At 43.9% G+C, this 22,248-nt stretch overlaps 1 protein-coding gene across 1 annotated transcript in view; it reads left to right on the top strand.

Moving 5' to 3' along the window:
* Positions 1–15,670: 15,670 nt before the first annotated feature.
* The window catches only part of lonp2 (lon peptidase 2, peroxisomal), a 63,116-nt gene continuing 56,538 nt past the window's right edge, over positions 15,671–22,248 (top strand). The window contains exon 1 of the mRNA XM_060923848.1: positions 15,671–15,996. Within this exon, the coding sequence (XP_060779831.1) occupies positions 15,764–15,996 (233 nt within the window). The 5' untranslated portion in view covers positions 15,671–15,763. The remainder of the gene's footprint in view (positions 15,997–22,248) is intronic.

Raw genomic sequence — 22,248 nt, 5'->3', positions numbered from 1 at the left:
AACTGTGTAGTGTAGTGTAGTGTAGTGTAGTGTATTTCGCATCAGTAAATTGCTGCATTGTCTTTTGACAGTGATACGAATAATGAGATACACATCACAGTTACGAATATACATTTATTCCTTTCTTTAAACACCATATGTCATGCGCCAGAAAAAAACACCACGACATTTATTATGGTGTGACTCTGCTGGGTGTCTGGTGGACAGCAGTGACTCGGCGCTTTCACTTTACATCATTACTATATAGTTACAATTGAATATCAAACTTGATATGTCAAACAGTTGTCTGGTTCCATCTGTCACATCCACGTGCATTAGCGCATGCAGCGCCATTAGGACTAATTACCATTCACCTGTTCCTGATTACAGCACAATCGCAGCGCATACATAGAACCTCAATTCCAAAAAAGTTGGGACGCTGTGTAAAACGTAAATAAAAACAGAATCTGAAGCTTTGCAAATCATGGAAACCCTATATTTCATTGAAAAGAGAACAAAGAAAATATATCAAATGATGAAACTGAGAAATTTTATTGTTTTTTTCTGAAAAATATATGCTCATTTTGAATTTGATGTCAGCAATACGTTTCAGAACAAGATGGGACAGGAACAACACAAGACTGAAAAAGTTGTGTAACGCTAAAAAAAAACAAAAAAAACCCTAATTTAGTCAACTGGCAGCAGGTCAGTAACATGACTGAGTATGAAAACAGCATCCCAGAGAGGCTGAATCTCTTAAAAGTAAGGGGGGGGGGGGGGGGGGGGTGTCAACGCTTTGTGAAAGACTGCATGAGCAAACAGTGCAACAATTTAAGAATAACATTCCTCAATGTAAAATTGCAAAGAATTTGGGGATCACATCATCTATGGTCCATAATATCATTCGAAGATTCAGAGAATCTGGAGAAATCTCTGTATGCAAGAGACAAGGCTGAAGACTGACACTGGATGCCTGTGGTCTTCAGGCCCTCAGGTGACACTGCATTAAAAGCAGACATGTGGAAATCACTGTATGGGCTCAGGAACACTTCAGAAAACCATCGTCTGTGAAAACAGTTCATTACTGCGTTCACAAATGCAAGTTAAAACCAGATATAAACAATATCCAGAAACACCACCACCTTCTCTCGGCCTGAACTCTTTTACGATGGACTGAGGTGAAGTGGAAAATTGTCCCGAGGTCTGACGAATCAAAAGTAGAAATTCTTTTTAGAAATCATGGACACCACGTCTTCCAGGCTAAAGAGGAGAGGGACCATCCAGCTTGTTATCAGTGAACAGTTCAAAATCCAGCATCTGTGACGGTATGAGGGTGCATTAGTGCACATGACATGGGTAGGTTGTACATCTGGGAAGGCATCATTAATGCTGAATGATACAGTGGGGAAAACAAGTATTTGATCCCTTGCTGATTTTGTTGGTTTACCCACTAAGAAAGACTTGATCAGTCTGTAATTTTAATGGTAGGTGTATTCTAACATGTGGAGACAGAATATCAAAAAGAAAATCCAGAAAATAACTTTTAAATATCTATATTAATTTATTTGTATTTTATTGAGAAAAAGAAGTATTTGATCCCCTAGTAACCATCAAGAGTTCTTGTTAATACAGACAAGTTAGACTCTCCAAATTACCTTGTCACCTAAATTGAAGACACCTGATATCACTAATGACTTGTATAAAAGCCATCTGGCCACAGAATCAATCAGTTTGTCAGACTCCAAACTCTCCAACATGGGAAAGACTAAAGAGCTTTCTGTGGATTTAAGGGAGAAGATTGTAGACCTGCACAAGACCGGTATGGGCTACAAAACCATTAGCAAGAAGCTGGGCGTTAAGGTGATAACTGTTGGTGCAATTGTGCGCAAGTACAAGACTCACAACATGATCATCAATCGACCTAGGTCTGGGGCTCCAAACAAGATCTCACCTCGTGGGGTTTCCAGGATCATGAGAATGGTGAGAAATAGACCTAATACAACACAGGCAGAGTTAGTGGATGATCTTAAAGCAGCTGGGATCACAGTCACCAAGCAAACAGTTGGTAACACTTTACACCGCAATGGTCTAACATCTTGCAGTGCTCGCAAAGTACCCCTGCTTAAGAAAGCACATGTGCAGGCCCGCCTGAACTTTGCCAATGAACATCTGAATGACTTGGAGAGTGACTGGGAGAAGGTGTTATGGTCAGATGAGACCAAAATTGAGCTCTTTGGCATCAATTCAACCCGTCGTGTCTGGAGGGAGAGACATGCTGCTTATGACCCCAAGAACACCATCCCCACTGTCAAGCATGGAGGTGGTAACATTATGCTTTGGGGGTGTTTTTCTGCACAGGGCACAGGGCTACTTCACCGTATCAATGGGAGGATGGACGGAGCCATGTACCGTAAAATCCTAAGTGAAAACCTCCTTCCCTCTGCCAGGAAGCTTAAAATGGGTCGTGGATGGGTCTTCCAGCAGGATAATGACCCAAAGCATACAGCCAAGGCAACCAAGGAATGGCTGAAGAAGAAACATATCAAGGTCATGGAGTGGCCCAGCCAGTCTCCGGACCTGAATCCTATAGAAAATCTATGGAGAGAGCTGAAGCTCAGAGTTGCCAAGCGACAGCCACGGAATCTTGATGATTTAGAGGTCATTTGCAAAGAAAAGTGGACCAAAATTCCTCCTAATATGTGCAGAAACCTGGTCATCAACTACAAAAAACGTCTGACCTCTGTGCTTGCTAATAAGGGGTTTGCCACAAAGTACTAAGTCCTTTTGGCAAGAGGGTTCAAATACTTATTTTCCTCAATAAAATGCAAATAAATTAATACAAATTCTTTAAAGTAGATTTCTTGATTTTCTTTGTAATATTCTGTCTCAGCATGTTAGACTACACCTACCATTAATATTACAGACTGATCGAGTCTTTCTTAGTGGGTAAACCAACAAAATCAGCAAGGGATCAAATACTTGTTTTCCCCACTGTACACGGAGTGCAGAATTATTAGGCAAGTTGTATTTTTGAGGATTAGTTTTATTATTGAACAACAACTATGTTCTCAATCAAACAAAAAGACTCATAAACATCAAAGCTGAATATGTATGGAAGTTAGAGTGGGGTGTTTTTAGTTTTGGCCATTTTAGGAGAATATGTATGTGTTCAGGTAACTTTCACTGTGCAGAATTATTAGGCAACTTAATAAAAACCAAATATGTAGCCATTTCACTTATTTATTTTCACCAGGTACACTGATATGACAACTCCAGATTTGCAAATAAACATATCTGACATTCAAACACAAAACAAAAACAAATCAGTGACCAATATAGCCACCCTTCTTCATGAGGACACTCAAAAGCCTTCCATCCATAGATTCTGTCAATTTCTTTATCTGTTCACGACCAACATTGTGTGCAGCAGCAACCACGGCCTCCCAGACGCTGTTCAGAGAGGTGTACTGTTTTCCCTCTTTGTAGACCTCACGTTTTATAATGGACCACAGGTTCTCTATGGGGTTTAGGTCAGGTGAACAAGGGGGCCATGTCATTTATTTTTTTCACCTTTCAGACCTTTACTGGCTAGCCACGCAGTGGAGTATTTGGACGCATGAGATGGAGCATTATCCTGCATGAAAATCATGTTCTTCTTGAAAGATGCTGACTTTTTCCTATACCACTGCTTGAAGAAGGTTTCTTCCAGGAACTGGCAGTAGGTCTGGGAGTTGAGTTTGAGTCCATCCTCAACTCGAAAAGGTCCAACAAGCTCGTCTTTGATGATACCAGCCCATAGCAGTACTCCACCTCCACCTTGCTGGCGTCCGAGTCGGAGTGGAGCTCTTTGCCCATTACTGATCCAGCCACAGGCCCATCCATCTGGCCCATCAAGAGTCACTCTCATCTCATCAGACCACAGCACCTTAGAAAAATCAGTCTTAAGATATTTCTTGGCCCAGTCTTGACGTTTTATCTTGTGTGCCTTACTCAGCAGTGGTCGTTTTTCAGCCTTCCTTACCTTGGCCATGTCCCTCAGTATTGCACACCTTGTACTCTTTGACACTCCAGGAATGTTGCAACTCTGAAATATGGCAGAACTGGATGCTAATGGCTGCTTGTTAGCTTCACGCTTGATTTTCCACAGATCATGTGCAGTTATTTTGCGCCTTTTTTTTCCCCACACGCTTCTTTCGACCCTGTTGACTATTTGCAATGAAACGCTTGATTGTTCGGTGATCACGTTTCAACATCTTCACAATTTCAAGAGTGCTGCATCCGTCTGCAAGACATCTCACAATTTTATACTTTTCAAAGTCTGTCAGATCTCTCTTCTGACCCGTTTTGCCAGAGGAAAAGAGGTTGCCTAATAATTATGCACACCTGATATAGGGTGTTGATGTCATTAGACCACACCCCCTCTCATTACACAGATGCACAGCACCTGATATACTTAATTGGTAGTAGGCTTTCAAGCCTAAACAGCTTGGAGTGGGACAACATGCATTAAAAGGATGTTGTGGTCAAAATACTCACTTGCCTAATAATTCTGCACTCAGTGTATATACACGTTTCAGAACAATATGCTGCCATCCAGACAAAATCTTTTTCAGGGAAGGCCTTCCTTCTTTCAGCAAGACAATGTCAAACTACTTTCTGCACATATTAAAACTGCATGGTTCCATAGCAAAAAAGAGTCCAGGTGCTAACCTGGCTTGCCCACAGTCCAGACCTGTCTCCCATTTCAAACATTTGGCGCAATATCTCATCTCATCTCATTATCTCTAGCTGCTTTATCCCCATCCCAGCTGACTACGGGCGAGAGGTGGGGTACACCCTGGACAAGTCGCCAGGTCATCACAGGGCTGACACACAGACACAGACAACCATTCACACTCACATTCACACCTACGGTCAATTTAGAGTCACCAGTTAACCTAACCTGCATGTCTTTGGACTGTGGGGGAAACCGGAGCACCCGGAGGAAACCCACGCGGACACGGGGAGAACATGCAAACTCCGCACAGAAAGGCCCTCGCCGGCCACGGGGCTCGAACCTGGACCTTCTTGCTGTGAGGCGACAGTGCTAACCACTACACCACCGTACCTCCTGAAACAAAGACATCACATTTTTTAATTTACCAAAAGTAATTCATCATCAGGGGAAGAAACTAGAGAAATTTCTAAACGTAGAAGGGAAAAATGGGGAAAAAACATTCAGCGGGACTCGGTGTCAAACGGAGAGGTCAAAAACCTGATGGTATGCTCACTTCATTTCCACAAAGGTAAAAATTCAAAAATATATATAATTTCACAATTGGAGCAAGGTGCTCATTCTTATACAGTAAAGTGAACATGAGAACACAGCAGCTCGGCATAGCCTAGCCTTCACTGAGACTTAAAGTGCGTTTACATTCAAGGATCTAGGTCAACTGGCTACTGTAAATGTGTGAAAGGCTACCAATTATAACCCACAACTGCTGTGAAAAAATATTCTTCTGTCCAATATACTAATAGTATGGGTTCAAGATGATGTTATATTCTGCTATTTTGTTACAAATATCACTAACCTTCATCTAGCTACAATATACACTATATGGCCAAATGTTTGTGACACCCAACCATCACACTCTTTATGTGGACCTTCATCAAACTGCTGTCACAAGTTGGAAGCGCACAATTGTACAGAATGTCTTTGATTGCTGTAGCATTACGATTTCCCTTCACTGGAACTAAGAGGCCAAAAAACATGTTCCAGCATGACATCACCCCTATGCACAAAGTGAGCTCCATAAAGGCATGGTTTGCCAAGGTTGGAGTGGAAGAATTTGAGTGATTTGCAAAGATCCCTGACCTCAACACCACTGAACACCTTTTGGATGAACTGTAGCTCAGGTCTTATGAATGCGCTTGTGGCTGATGAGCACAAATCCCCACAGTCACACTCCAAAATATAGTGGAAAGCCTTTCCAGAACTGTGGAGGTTATTATAACAGCAAAGGTGGACTAAATCTGGAATGTTCAAAAATCATATATGGGTGTGATGGTCAGGTGGACATTTTTAGCCATGTAGTGTAGGTCTTTGTAAAACAATATTATTGTTTATTTATTTGTGCTCTTTTGTCTACTTTTTTATTATGAAGTTATCATTCTGCTTAGAGTTGAAAGCTACAGCTAGCATATTTTGATAGTGTTAATTATCTTATAAGAAATGCCTCCAGCTTGAAACTATAGGTAAGGAAGCCAAGAAGCCTTTATTTGTCACACATACACTCAAGCACAGACTTAAAGGAGATACGCAGAACCTTTATTTTTAAATAAATTTCTGAGTGGATAGTATCTCCACCCTTGACTCTTGTATGCTGCATAAATGGGAATTAAAAATGTATATTTTTGAGAGTTAAAAATCAACCGCAAAGTTGGCATTGGAGCTGCTCCGCTGAGCCAGCCAGCCCTGAGTGCGTGACATCACAGCGGGAACCGGTTTTAAGACCGAGGCCTTTGACAGCTATAGACCAAAGTCATATAAATAAATTTATGGTGAAAGTAAGAAATCCCGTTACCGACTTGCTCAACTAAGACTGATTTGACTTCATTGATTGTGGGTTGACTCTCATTAAAACAGGATAGGTGTTATAACTTATGCAACATACATGTACATGCATGCATTTTCACTGATAAAATGTAAAAGGCTAATTAAATAATCAGATGAACCGAGACAATCACATTCTGAAGCAAATTAAATAATCTTACACCGGTAACTTAAACACACAATACAAGTTACATGTATTAATCTAAATGCAGGTAAACAATGTGTTGGTTTTGGTGTTTTATATCCAAATGAGAGTCGGAGCTTACCCGTCTGTGTTCTCGCTTCTTGAAGGCCAATCTTGTGGCCGATTGTTTTGAAACAATCTGACTTTCAGTTGTTTGTTCAGTTCTCCGTTCATTCGCTTCTTCCATGTAAGGGCGAGATGGCAGCAATATCCAGTGAAGAAATCAGATGGCTGCTCCACTCATTCTCCATTTTCTCCATACTGAGTACTCCGCCATTACTGCTCGGCTCAGGCAATTACTAAAACCCGGGACGGAATGGAACGTCACCGGTTTTAGCAACAACCGCGGGGAGGTCACTGCCCGAGCGATATGTCCCGTCCCGAGTTTTACCAACAACCCTTGGCTCACACTCCGGGAGAACTGGTGCAAGTGAACTTACTTTCCTTTTAAAAAATTAATAAAATAAATACTTTCCTTTTCTTGTAGTTTTTATTTAATTGTTGGTACTGCGCCCTCTTTCAATAGGGCTTATAGCCAATGCTCCTCAACAGATCAGAGGTCTCGTATGAGTCTTCAGTAAAATGTGCAGAGCAGAGGAGAGACCACTTCATAGGCGCCCAATGTGCCCGTGAACTTCTCGCAAAACACGTCCAAATCTTTACAGTTTGAACATTCTTGGGCCATGAATGCAACGTAAATCCACCTTCTGTCGTGTTGCTGGCACATCTATGTGGCATGGCAATAAATTAGCTCAAAATGGAGGATCGGAGTTGCAGTCAGCTCTGTGTTTTAGTATAGCGGAAATGGCGATGAGACCGATAGACTTCCTGCTGTGACGTTACAGATGTCAAGGTCATTCACTCAGACCGCTACCTATATGAATCACTTTAATTGTAAAAATTACTATATTAGATTTATTGTTAACGCTTAAAACTATTCCTGTGCTATTCTTGAAGTCTCAAGGCATTTATAAACGAAAGTGAGGTCATGGTTCTGCGTATATGCTTTAAGCACACAGTGAAATTTGACCTCTGCACTTAACCCATCTTAAGCAGTGAACACACACACATGCACACACAAGTCAGCAGTGAGCCACTCCCTGCTCAGGGAGCAGCTGTGGGTTAGGAGCCCTTGCTCAAGGGCACTTCAGCCCAACCTCAAGCCATGGCTGCCCCATGTTAACCTAAGAGCATGTCTTTGAACTGTGGGGGAAACCGGAGCACTTGGAGGAAACCCACGCAGATAGGGGGAGAACATGCAAAATCCACACAGAAAGGCCCCCCATCGGCCACTGGGCTCAAACCCAGAACCTTCTTGCTGTGAGGTGACGGTGTTAACCACTGTGCTAACCACTACACCAACCCTGGTGCAAATCCTGGCCAGGATCTTAGCAGGATCTTACCAGGATCCTAACCAGGATCTTGTACAGGATCTGAAATATAATCCTAAGGGATCTTGTCCAAGATCCTACAGGATCCTGTACAAGATCCTGTAGGATCCTCGTAAGATCCTACAGGATTTTGTGAAGGATCCTACAATATCCTACAGGATCTTGTACGGGATCCTACAATATCCTACAGGATCCTGTACAGAATCCTACAACATCCTACAGGATCTTGAACAGGATCCTACAATATCCTACAGGATCTTGTACAGGATCCTGTAGGACCTTGGACAAGATCCTTTAGAATTATATTTCAGATCCTGTACAAGATCCTGGTTAGGATCCTGGTAAGATCCTGCTAGGATCCTGGCCAGGATTTGCACCAGGGCAGAAGGCTGAAACTCATCAAATGTTCTGCTATAGAAGCCAAACTTGCATGTGTGTACCAGGATGATGTTGATGGTATTGATGGCTATGTTTCTTCCACCTTGAAGAGTTATCAACATGATTAATTAACCATATTGTAAGACCTGACTTCTTTTTTGGTAGAAAAGGTTAAACAAGTAAAGCCTATTCAAATGGTGTTCTGAATAGCCATTATTGTTTTAATCAACATTTAAGAGGGTGCTTGCATTCATTTTCATAAAGAATCAGCTGTGACCCAGGTATATGCATACTTTTAGATGAATCACATTATTATGAAGGTTATTTTTCAACCAAACATGCTGTTGATTGTACTAGGTTTCATAGTTGAATAAATATGGCACACTGCTCTTTATAACTTTATTCAAGCAAACTAATGAAAACTGTAACTCTGAAATATTATCATGGAATAGTTAAAATTGTCTTCCATATTCACATTATTATGGTTTGTTGAAATAAAGGTCATCATATTTAGCTATATTTAAACCCTAAATCACATATAGTATGTGTGAGCCCTCTTCTGCTCTTGTACAGAAGGATATTTATTCAAGTTTAAAAAAACCTCGCAAAAAAACTTTAAATGGACTATCTATTCAAGAATTTAGGGCTAGCAAGCCTTGTTTCCATGCTACACTGAATTTGCTAAATCAGAGTATTGGGAATTCGTTCGGCAAGAACCTACTCAGGATCCTGTTGGTATCCAGTTAGGATCTTATTCAGGATCCTATTTAGGATCTTGTTAAGATCCTACAAGAACATACCCAGGATCCTGTTGGTATCCAGTTAGGATCCTGTTCAAGATCTTGTTTAAGATCCTACAAGATCCTACTCAGGATCCTGCTGCAATTGAGTTAGGATCTTATTCAGGATTCTGTTCAAGATCTTGTTTAAGATCCTACAAGATCCTACTCAGGATCCTGTTGGTATCCAGTTAAGATCTTATTCAGGATCCTGTTCAAGATCTTGTTTAAGATCCTACAAGATCCTACTCAGGATCCTGTTGGTATCCAGTTAAGATCTTATTCAGGATCCTGTTCAAGATCTTGTTTAAGATCCTACAAGATCCTACTCAGGATCCTGAAGCATTCGAGTTAGGATCTCATTCGGGATCCTACACAAGATCTTGTTTAAGATCCTACAAGATCATACTCAGGATCCTGAAGCATTTGAGTTAGGATCTTATTCAGGATCCCACTCAAGATCTTGTTTAAGATCCTACAAGATCCTACTTAGGATCCTGAAGCATATGAGCTAGGATCTTATTCAGGATCCTACTTAGGATCTTTTACATGATCCTGATACTTTTTCAAGATCTTATACAGGATCCTATTCAAGATCCTATCACTTCCAAGATTTTGGCTCCTTCTAGGATCCTATTTAGGATCCTGCACAGGATCTTATATAGGATCCTATTTCAACTTAGGATCTTATATAGGATCCTATTTCAACTTAGGATCTTAAATAGGAATGTAATCCTGTGCAGGATCCTATTTCTACATAGGATCCTATTCAGGATCTTAAATAGGATCCTGTTCCTATGTAGGATCCTATTCAGGATCCCATTCCTAAATAAGATCCTATAGGATCCTACAGGATCTTACAGGATCCTACAGGATCCTGTGTAGGATTTGCACCAGGGAATGTGCCGCCCTGAAACTGCTTCCAGCATTAGGGCTGTTACATAATATTCTACACAAGTATATGAGTTAACGCGAGTCTTTTACTAACATACCTTACAGAGGTTGTGGAGCCCTGCCGGAGTAGTAAGGCTAATTTGCAAGAGGGCAACAAAGTAAAAGCGGCAGCAGATATTTGAAATGGCTATGACTAGTGCATCTCAAAATATTGGAATATCATGAAAAACTTCATTTTTTCATAATTTAATTCTCATCTCATTATCTCTAGCCGCTTTATCCTGTTCTACAGGGTCGCAGGCAAGCTGGAGCCTATCCCAGCTGACTACGGGCGAAAGGCAGGGTACACCCTGGACAAGTCGCCAGGTCATCACAGGGCTGACACATAGACACAGACAACCATTCACACTCACGGTCAATTTAGAGTCACCAGTTAACCTAAGCTGCATGTCTTTGGACTGTGGGGGAAACCGGAGCACCCAGAGGAAACCCACGCGGACACAGGGAGAACATGCAAACTCCGCACAGAAAGGCCCTCGCCGGCCACGGGGCTCCAACCCGGACCTTCTTGCTGTGAGGCGACAGCGCTAACCACTACACCACCGTGCCACCCCATAATTTAATTCAAAAGGGTAATTCATTACACTTTACATGTAATGAATATTCTATATTCATTACATGTAAAGTGAAATAATTCAAGGCTTTTTTGTTTTAATTTTGATGATTATGGCTTATAGCTCATGAAAGTCAGAAATCCAGTATCTCAGATTATTAGAATATTTCATTTCGAGTTTGAGTAAAACAGTAAAAATCCCATGTATCTCTCAGTCTAGTTCAGTACACACAATCACAATCATGGGGAAGACTGCTGACTTGACAGTTGTCCAAAAGACGATCATGGACACCATCCACAAGGAGGGTAAGCCACAGAAGGGCATTGTTGAAAAGGCTGGCTGGAAAAGGTGCACAAGCAACAGTGATGACCGCAGCCTTGAGAGGATTGTCAAGAAAAGTCGATTCAAGAACTTGAGAGAGCTTCACCAGGAGTAGACTGAGGCTGGCGTCAGTGCATCAAGAACCACCACACACAGACGTCTTCAGGAAAGGGGCTATGTTACTAGCCTGGTGTTTTTGTTTTTTTTTTTGGTTTCTTTTTTCTTCCCTTTGGGTCTATGTGGGTTTGGCACCCACTAATTGTTGTTGTGCCCCATGCCCTGTAGGTACACCGCTGGCGCAGTAGGAGGACCTGCTCAATGTCACCTGGGCCAGGGAGGGGCGTGAGCGTATTTAAGCGGCAGCTGGAGCTTTCCCTGCACCGTTCACTTGCTTCCGGCTCGCTTCCCTCGTTGAACCCGTCTGACGCCAGCGCTTGTCTTGTCTTTGCTACGCGCCTGTTTGTGATTGCTTTTTGATTGGCCTGAGTGCCCTATTTTTGTGTTTTGAGCCTTTTGAGGGGCTCTTTGCCTTTGCTTTCATCTTGAACCGGGAGCGTGGCTCCCCCTTTTGTGTATCCCCCTAGACTTTTGTTTATTAAATTATTCTGAATTGTTCTTTTTGTGTCTATGTTGCCTTCCTGTGTTACCATTTGTAACAGGCTACAACTGTCATATTCCTAATATCAAGCTACTCCTGAACCAGACAACAATGTTAGAAGCGTCTTACCTGGGCTAAGGAGAGAAAGAACTGGACTGTTGCTCAGTAGACTTGATAAAACACAGTGGACCAACACCAGGAGATGACATGGCAACCCAAATCATCACAGACTGCAGAAACTTTACACTGGACTTCAAACACCATGGATTCTGTGCCTCTCCACTCTTCCTCCAGACTCTAGGACCTTGATTTCCAAATGAAATGCAAAATTTACTTTCATCTGAAAAGAGGACTTTGGACCACTGAGCAACAGTCCCATTCTTTCTCTCCTTAGCTCAGGTAAGACGCTTCTGACATTGTCTCTGGTTCAGGAGTGCCTTGATATTAGGAGTGTGACAGTTGTAGCCCCCTTTCCTGAAGATATCTGTGTGTGGTGGCTCTTGATGCACTGACACCAGCCTCAGTCCACTCCTGGTGAAGCTCTCCCAAGTTCTTGAATTGACTTTTCTTGACAATCCTCTCAAGACTGCGGTCATCCCTGTTGCTTGTGCACCTTTTCCAGCCAGCCTTTTCAGCAATAACCTTCTGTGGCTTACCCTCCTTGTGGATGTTGTCCATGATTGTCTTTTGGACAACTGTCAAGTCAGCAGTCTTCCCCATGATTGTGGTTGCGTGTCCTGAACTAGACCGAGAAATGCACAGTATTTATTCACCCCTTTCACCTATCCCACAATCCACTGCGCTGTTGGTAACTTCTGGTGGCCAATCCCAGGCTGCTGATAATGGTACAAAAACCAATATGGGGCTATATAATCAGTTTCGATGTTCAAATATCGAATGTTCAAATATTATTACTGGTTCACATGGTCTCACAGATTTTTTCAAGATTAATGCTGCTCGAAATGATTGCACATTTATAATTTGTCATCAATGTAAATGTACACTGTCAATGTTGTTGGCCAGAGTTATAGTGCTGAGTAGTTGGAACATGTATTTTGTGTAAACAATGCAGAGAGTGTAAGTGAAAGGGCTGTATGGGTGATAATATAAGGATGACCAATTAAAAGCTTCTGTGCTGACGAAAAATACCATGAAACCAGTAACTAGACAAAGGCAATCGAATAACATCACATTTCAGCTTGCATCTGATATTTGAACACTGAAACTGATTATATAGCCCAATATTGTTCTTTGTACCGTTATCAGCAGCCTGGGTCTGGCCACCCAAAGTTCCCAACCATGCAGCGGAGTGTTTGTTTTATCTGTAACTGCTTATCTCATGCGGGTCAAGCTGGAGCCTATCCCAGCCAACCATGGGCGAGGGGCAGAGTACACCCTGGAGAGGTTGCCAGCTCATCACTGGGCTGACACACAAACAACCATTCACGGTCAATTTAGAGCCACCAATTAACCTAACCTGCATATCTTTGGATGCAGACACAGGGAGAAAATGCAAACCCCACACAGAAAGGCCCTTGTCGGCTGCTAGGTTCGAACCCAGAACCTTCTTGCTCTGAGGCGACAGCGCTAACCACTACATTGTAGGATATGTGAAGAGGACGACTACTGATTTACTCAAACTCAAAATGAAATATTCTAACAATGTGAGATACTGGATTTCTGATTTTCATGAGCTATAAGCAGCGGCACGGTGGTGTAGTGGTTAGCGCTATCGCCTCACAGCAAGAAGGTCCGGGTTCGAGCCCCGTGGCCGGCGAGGGCCTTTCTGTGCGGAGTTTGCATGTTCTCCCCGTGTCCGCGTGGGTTTCCTCCGGGTGCTCCGGTTTCCCCCACAGTCCAAAGACATGCGGTTAGGTTAACTGGTGACTCTAAATTGACCGTAGGTGTGAATGTGAGTGTGAATGGTTGTCTGTGTCTATGTGTCAGCCCTGTGATGACCTGGCGACTTGTCCAGGGTGTACCCCGCCTTTCATCCGTAGTCAGCTGGGATAGGCTCCAGCTTGCCTGCGACCCTGTAGAACAGGATAAAGCGGCTAGAGATAATGAGATGAGATGAGACTTTGGTCTATAGCTGTAAAAGGCCTTGGCTTTAAAACCAGTTACTGCTGTGACATCATGCACTCAGGGCTGGCTGGCTCAGCGGGGCAGCTCGAATGCCAATGAGAGAGAAATGGGAACGCTTGGTCTACACAGGCTGTGCACTGAAACCATGCAAAGCTCGCACAGCCTGCTGGCGCTTCTGCAGATAACGTCACGAATCTGGCTCCAGACTCCCTTGGGATTTTTCCAGACATGTTTTCTCATCTCATCTCATTATCTGTAGCCACTTTATCCTGTTCTACAGGGTCGCAGGCAAGCTGGAGCCTATCCCAGCTGACTACGGGCGAAAGGCGGGGTACACCCTGGACAAGTCACCAGGTCATCACAGGGCCGACACATAGACACAGACAACCATTCACACTCACATTCACACCTACGGTCAATTTAGAGTCACCAGTTAACCTAATCTGCATGTCTTTGGACTGTGGGGGAAAACGGAGCACCTGGAGGAAACCCACACAGACACGGGAAGAACATGCAAACTCTGCACAGAAAGGCCCTCGCCGGCCACAGGGCTCGAACCTGGACCTTCTTGCTGTGAGGCGACAGCGCTAACCACTACACCACCGTGCCGCCCACAAGTGAAATGTGAGGCATTTAACTAATTTGTGAAATTAGATTATAGTCTAGTTAGGATTTTCTAAGTTTTGGATTACTGGTGATGCCATGCAATTTTCTGTCAGCATAGAATGAAATGAAAATGTTGTTTTTGTTACCATAACAGTATTATTATTATTATTATTTATTATTTTTATTTATGCCCTGTGATGACCTGGCGACTTGTCCAGGGTGTACCCCGCCATTCGCCCGTAGTCAGCTGGGATAGGCTCCAGCTTGCCTGTGACCCTGTAGAACAGGATAAAGCGGCTAGAGATAATGAGATGAGATGAGATTTTTATTTATTGATAATATTTGATATTATTATTTGATGTAATAATAATAATAATAATAATAATAATAATAATTATTATTATTATTATTATTATGGTGGCACAGTGGTGTAGTGGTTAGCGCTGTCGCCTCACAGCAAGAAGGTCCGGGTTCGAGCCCCGTGGCTGATGAGGACCTTTCTGTGTGGAGTTTGCATGTTCTCCCCGTGTCCGCGTGGGTTTCCTCCGGGTGCTCCGGTTTCCCCCACAGTCCAAAGACATGCAGGTTAGGTTAACTGGTGACTCTAAATTGAGCGTAGGTGTGAATGTGAGTGTGAATGGTTGTCTGTGTCTATGTGTCAGCCCTGTGATGACCTGGCGACTTGTCCAGGGTGTACCCCACCTTTCGCCCATAGTCAGCTGGGATAGGCTCCAGCTTGCCTGCGACCCTGTAGAACAGGATAAAGCGGCTACAGATAATGAGATGAAATTTAAAAATAAATATAAAAATAGAATAGGAAAAAATAGTGCAACCGTGATTAAAAAGTGTTCAAGTGAACAGTAAAGTTATTATCTCATCTCATCTCATTATCTCTAGCCGCTTTATCCTGTTCTACAGGGTCTGTGATAAGTCTTTGGGACCACAATGGTAACAAGTGTTCACACTTTTTTTGTGTGTAATCCTGGTTTTTATGCCATGTTCATGCTGTATTTTGTATGTACTGCATTTTAGCCTAATAAATCAAAAACAAATGAAAACTAGGAAACGATATAAGCAGGAGGAAACACTTTCTGCCTCATTTACAAAACGATACATTGCCGTGTTTTGGTTAAAATAAAAAAGCGATGTCTTTAGTCATTCTGAAATTCAGACAAAGTGGGCGTTACCCGGAAGTTACAGTTTGTCCAAGTGTGCCTGCCGTAGTTTGCGTTTTGTATTTTGATTCTCCTTCGCTGCTCGCCCGACGGCCTGCCGCTGACTGCTGATCCAAAGAAAAGTGCAGCTTGTGGTTTGTAATTAAAGTGCGAATAAACACTGAGGGATGTCTTCCGCTGGCGGGATTGAGATACCCAGCCGCCTGCCTTTACTGCTCACCCATGAAGGGGTTCTGCTGCCCGGCTCCACCGTGAGGATCAGCGTCGACTCGGCCAGAAACATGCAGCTGGTGAAGAGCAGGTTACTGAAGGGGACCTCACTGAAGAGCACCATCATCGGAGTGATTCCCAACACCAGAGACCCGGAGCAGGACAGTGAGGAGCTCCCCTCTCTACACGGGTAAATCCCACACAGCACACCGGCTAACAGCTCTCCCTGCTGCTAGTGAACACACTGCGTTAACGCTTACAGTAAACACACTGCGTTAACGCTTATAGCGAACGCGCTGCGTTAAGGCTTGGGGCGAACCTATAGAGTGCTTCGAGGTCAGCGCACCCGGCGGCGGCCATATTGGAAGGCAAAGCTCGCTGTGTCAGTGCATTGTTGTTGTCCAGCGAAGCAAAAAGGGGTGACAATGCCGAATATGTGTGTCATTGTTGGCTGTAGTAGCCGGGGGGAAAAGGGTGGCAAAAGCTTCCACAGACTCCCTAAAGTCGTGACTAAAGGCCCGGTCACACAGCGCTTTACGGCTTTATCACGGCCAAAACCCGTCAAAAAGTGCTCTCCCGTGAAGCAGACGATGTTGTTCGTGTTGATGTCGAACTTAAGACGTGTTACAGTCGATATACAGACGTGACAGGACGCAGGGGAAAATCGGAACGGCGTCGGACGCGGCAAAAAGTTTTGGACTGCTCAAAACTTTAGACCGCGGACAACCACGGCCGGCACACGTGGTAAAGACGTGCAACACACGTGAAAAACACGTGATAATCAGTGTCCCGGCCGTTATTAAAACTTGGGGAGACGTGGTAAGACGCGAAAGTTTGGCGGTCTATCACGGGCAGAGCACGGTCATCGGACGGGTGTTACGCGTTGGTATCACGGGATATAGCGTGTGTTTAGCGGCTTATCACTGAGAAATGGATTTTTCCGCGTACATACCACTGTCTAAGCCCGTTAAACGACGTCTCAAACAAGTTCTAAATTCGATTGATCACTGTCTAATCACTTCTGCATCACTTCTGATTTGCGGCATGTAAATACCGTAATTTTCTGAGACCTCGGCACTTGCAGTCTAGATGTCAAGGGGTGAACATGAACCCTCAACGCTGTGATGTCCTCATCTTAATGCTCCAGCACCAACAGAACCAACTGATACAGGCTCAACATATCCTACCGCTTTTATATGCGCAGCAAGCCGCTCTTCCAACGATGCTGAGCCGCGGTTACCCGTGATTTGACAGTGCTGCAGCAGTGAAACAGCCGCCGACGGCCATACCCCGTACAAAGCACGGCAAAGCCAAAAATTGACCAAAAATTACCACTTACGACCACGTCCACCAGATTTTTGTATCTTTTTGTACGTGATAAAGCCGTAAAGCGCTGTGTGACCGGGCCTTAACCAGGGAATTGCAGCACAGGAGAAAAGCGAGCGGAGGAGACGACAGTGACTGGCTGCCATTAACCGATCAAATTTAGGACAACTGGACTGTATCCGGATTTGTTCTGATCACTTTGGCTACGTTCACACTGCAGGCTGAAGTGACTCAAATCCGATCTTTTCGCCCATATGTGACCTGTATCCGATCTTTTATTGACAATATGAACGACACACATCCGATTTTTTCAAATCCGACCCAGGCCGTTTGGATATGTGGTCTTAATTCCGATTCCTATCCGCTCTTTTCATATGCGACTTCAGTCTGAACCGCCAGGTCGCATTCATCCGACTTACACGTCATCAACAAGCCACAAACGTCACTATTCTGTACTGAAGTAGGCAGCGGGTCTCTCAAAAAAAAGTTACAACAACATGGCGCATAATCACGGGCGCAGATAGAGGGTGGGACTCTTGTCCCACCCAGATTTCCGCTACGTTCACACTGCAAGGCTTAATGCTCAATTCCGATTTTTTTGTGAGGTCGTTCACATTAACAAATATATGCGACTTGTATGTGATCCTCAGTATGAACGAAAAGCGACCTAAAAGTGTTCCGCATGCGCATTGCAGGATACGACGACGTCACACGCAGTGAGCATGGCCAGTGTTTACGGAAGTAAAACCGCCCGGTTGCGGTATGACTCATCCAATCTAGCTTGAATAGCTGCATCCCCCCAAATGGAAATCAGCTCCCTAACCTCTGCGTCCTTCCATTGAGAAGATTCAGAACCTTCAGAGCCCGAAGCGTCCCTCGCATTGATGTTATGCGCAGGGGCGCAGATACGTTTTTGGAACTGGGGGGGGGACAAAGCTGCCAGCAAACCAACCCCAACCCCGATATGCCTGTCAAACTTGCTGTGGATTACTATAGCAACAAAGCTCGAGCTCGCAACCTGTGCAGTCTGCGCAGCTCAACCAACCGAATATCAGTCTTTGTTTTATGTGAATTGTTGCAACTATGTATACACTGCTGTGCACCTCAATAACCCGAATGGTAATTAGTCTTTTGATTTTTCCGTGAGGTTTGCCTTATGCAAAGAAAGACAGCATAGACGTTTTTTCCTCCCTATAAGTGGGGGGGACCGAGCGAGGTGAATTTAAATCTGGGTGGGACGAGTCCCACCCTCTATCTGCGCCCGTGGTCATGCGCCATGTTGTTGTAACTTTTTTTGAGAGACCCGCCGCCTACTTCAGCGCAGAATAGTGACGTTTGTGGCTTGTTGATGACATGTAAGTCGGATGAATGCAACCTGGCGGTTCAGACTGAAGTCGCATATGAAAAGAGCGGATGGGAATCGGAATTAGGACCACATATCCAAACGGCCTGGGTCGGATTTGAAAAAATCGGATCTGTGTCGTTCATATTGTCAATAAAAGATCGGATACAGGTCACATATGGGCGAAAAGATCGGATTTGAGTCACTTCAGCCTGCAGTGTGAACGTAGCCCTAAATTCACCTCGTTCGGTCCCCCCCACTTATAGGGAGGAAAAAACGTCTATGCTGTCTTTCTTTGCATAAGGCAAACCTCACAAGGCATATAGTTATTTTAATTTCATCCAGTAGCATCCAGTATGCCGGCTGTTGTGTGACCGTCGTACTTTCCCTCAGTCTCGTGGCCGCTTCAACATAAAACAACATGGGAGCAACATTCCCCAAGTCCAGCAATGCAGTTGCAATGTGCACACAAAATAGCATGTCTCTTGTCAACTATTATCCAGGGGTGTAGACTAGGCTGGGATAGTCTCTGCGAGTGTAACACTTTCCCTCTGATCACTTTTCTCTCCGTCTTCAGCAGTAAACACCGACACATTGCGGACCCAACCGGACACAAATCTATCGTATGCTTCCATACTCTTGTAGTTCTGGAAATCCTTTAGTTCACAAAATGGACTTGGGTGAACCACTAGATAGTTCACAAGATCTATGTATGTTAAATGCAGCAACAAGCTGGGGTGAGCTTTCCATTCCTTCTCACTAACAGTGTATGGATCTACATTCCCAATGAAACGTACCTTCTCAGCATAACGCTCCCGTGCCTGCTTATCCAAACTATCACAGTAGTGCTCCATCACTTCAGATGTCTAAATTCTTAAAAAATCCAAGCTTCTAAGCCCTCTAACACGGAAACGAATCGCTAAATGTGTACTCTATGGCTACGTTCACACTGCAGGCTGAAGTGACTCAAATCCGATCTTTTCGCCCATATGTGACCTGTATCCGATCTTTTATTGACAATATGAACGACACCGATCCGATTTTTTCAAATCCGACCCAGGCCGTTTGGATATGTGGTCCTAATTCCGATTCTTATCCGCTCTTTTCATATGCGACTTCAGTCTGAACCGCCAGGTCGCGTTCATCCGACTTACACGTCATCAACAAGCCACAAACGTCACTATTCTGCGCTGAAGTAGGCGGCGGGTCTCTCAAAAAAAGTTACAACAACATGGCGCATATGACATCAATGCGAGGGACGCTTCGGGCTGTGAAGGTTCTGAATCTTCTCAATGGAAGGACGCAGAGGTTAGGGAGCTGATTTCCATTTGGGGGGATGCAGCTATTCAAGCTAGATTGGATGGGTCATACCGCAACCGGGCGGTTTTACTTCCGTAAACACTGGCCATGCTCACTGCGTGTGACGTCGTCGTATCCTGCAATGCACATGCGGAACACTTTTAGGTCACTTTTCGTTCATACTGAGGATCACATACAAGTCGCATATATTTGTTAATGTGAACGACCTCACAAAAAAATCGGATTTCACAAAAAAATCGGAATTGAGCCTTAGGCAGCTGGGCCATAGAAGATTCACGCTGCACGCTGCATGCTGCACGCTACACGCTACACGCATGTAAAGAAAAGTGGACAAACGTAGCATGACTTGCTCTGGGCCATAGAACGGTGTTCACGTTGCACGCTGCACACTTCACGCGTGAAGCGAGAAATGAACATGCACACTTTTTTCTAGGCGTGAAGATGGAAATTCCAGTCAATGCATGCGGTCACCGCCGCGCCAGCCAATCAGAACGGGTCTAGGGAGATAACTCTATGCTTTCAGGGGAAAACTTCAGAAAAAATATAATTGAATGGTATAATTGAAAAATAGTTCTTCATCGGGATTGTCAAGCAGATTATAGAATGTTCGGTGAAATTCACCACGGGTTTCTCTCAGAAGGAAGTGTTCTCGGCTCCAAATTCTGTTCCTTTTTCTCTTCCTCTGTCTCAGTAAAAGCAGAATGAGGCAATCGTCGTCATCCGAAGAGTCCATATTGTTGGTTACTCGGTCAAAGTAGAACAGACGCAACACGTGAACATCCAAGCATGAAGTTTAATGGCCCAGGGTCCGGTTCTTCACGTGAACGTGTAGCGTGCAGCATGCAGCGTGCAGCGTGAACCTTCTATGGCCCAGCTGCCTTAAGCCTTGCAGTGTGAACGTAGCGTAAGATGTGTACTCTATGCGCGCTCTGGTGCGAGTGACTTCCAAGATGGCCACGCACGCGCAGTGTTACTGTTTTTAGCATCATCTCGGAGCCCTCTATTGTTAGGACTCGTACCACATTGTTATAGTAATTGTGCATTTGTGGGTATAATAGCCCGTTACAGGGGCGTATCAAGCTTTCCAAAAGTGGGGGTGTTCTGGAATGGGGAAGCCATATCATTAGAAATCGGTTTATGGCTATATACACGCCCGGCGTGTACACTGTGATGTGCTGTCAATGACCGATATGGAACTTTTTCATACCCATGGTCCATGGATGCAAATGAAAGGGAGGCCAGCAGAAAGCCTTTAAATCCAGTTGACTCCAGCCAAGTTCTGCATTTCATGCAGAGATCTATCATGTTGGGTTTTGGTGTTGTTACTGCCAGGGCTATGTAATTATTCAGTAAGTGAAGGCAAAAAGTATTGAGTGATAATTCTAGGTAACAGGATACTGTTCTATAACAGAGATGTCAGTATTGCTGCCTACACTGGTACACACTGATATAAACAAAACCCAAAACTTCACATAACCCAAGAAGTCATAAACAGTGTATAGATCATACACCATCATGCATAACAGTTTGGACTGGGATCGCTTTGTGTGAGCAGGAGGCACGGCTAATCAGTTCATGTTGGAGAAGCGCAGCATCCTGGAAGGACCTCTTTAGTATAGCATTCAAATAAGACAGGGCAGTTCCTGCTTTTAATGTCTTTAATTATTCAAACTCGTGTACAAAACTTGTTTGCATCATGCATTACATCAGGTTTAATGCATAAAATTTGAAAATGATGCAATAGAGGGCGGCATGGTGGTGTAGTGGTTAGCGCTGTCGCCTCACAGCAAGAAGGTCCTGGGTTCGAGCCCCGTGGCCGGCGAGGGCCTTTCTGTGTGGAGTTTGCATGTTCTCCCTGTGTCCGCGTGGGTTTCCTCCGGGTGCTCCGGTTTCCCCCACAGTCCAAAGACATGCAGGTTAGGTTAACTGGTGACTCTAAATTGACCGTAGGTGTGAATGTGAGTGTGAATGGTTGTCTGCGTCTATGTGTCAGCCCTGTGATGACCTGGCGACTTGTCCAGGGTGTACCCCGCCTTTCACCCGTAGTCAGCTGGGATAGGCTCCAGCTTGCCTGCGACCCTGTAGAAGGATAAAGCGGCTAGAGATAATGAGATGAGATGAGATGATGCAATAGACTACACATACAACAAACACTTAATAGCCAAATAACATTACTGTACAACAATTATTGAACATTCATTCGATTTGAAATGCCTTTAAATCTCAATTGAAAAACTCTTCTAAAAAGTGATAAGCAGTTATAATGCATGAAAAGTAGACTTGGTACAAACACACACTCGTAATAAAAAACTTGCCTCAACTGACTTTACAACTAGTAACTACTACTATTTAACATCACTGTCAACAAATCCTGACAACGTTACTTTACCCTGACACACTGTTTGTGTTTGAAACAACCAAATGCGTTTTTTCTTTGCTCCTTATAAGAAACAA

The sequence above is a fragment of the Neoarius graeffei genome, chromosome 6, assembly GCF_027579695.1.
Source record: "Neoarius graeffei isolate fNeoGra1 chromosome 6, fNeoGra1.pri, whole genome shotgun sequence".
NCBI classification, from domain to species: Eukaryota; Metazoa; Chordata; class Actinopteri; order Siluriformes; family Ariidae; genus Neoarius; species Neoarius graeffei.
This window is presented reverse-complemented; position numbering and strand designations above follow the sequence as displayed.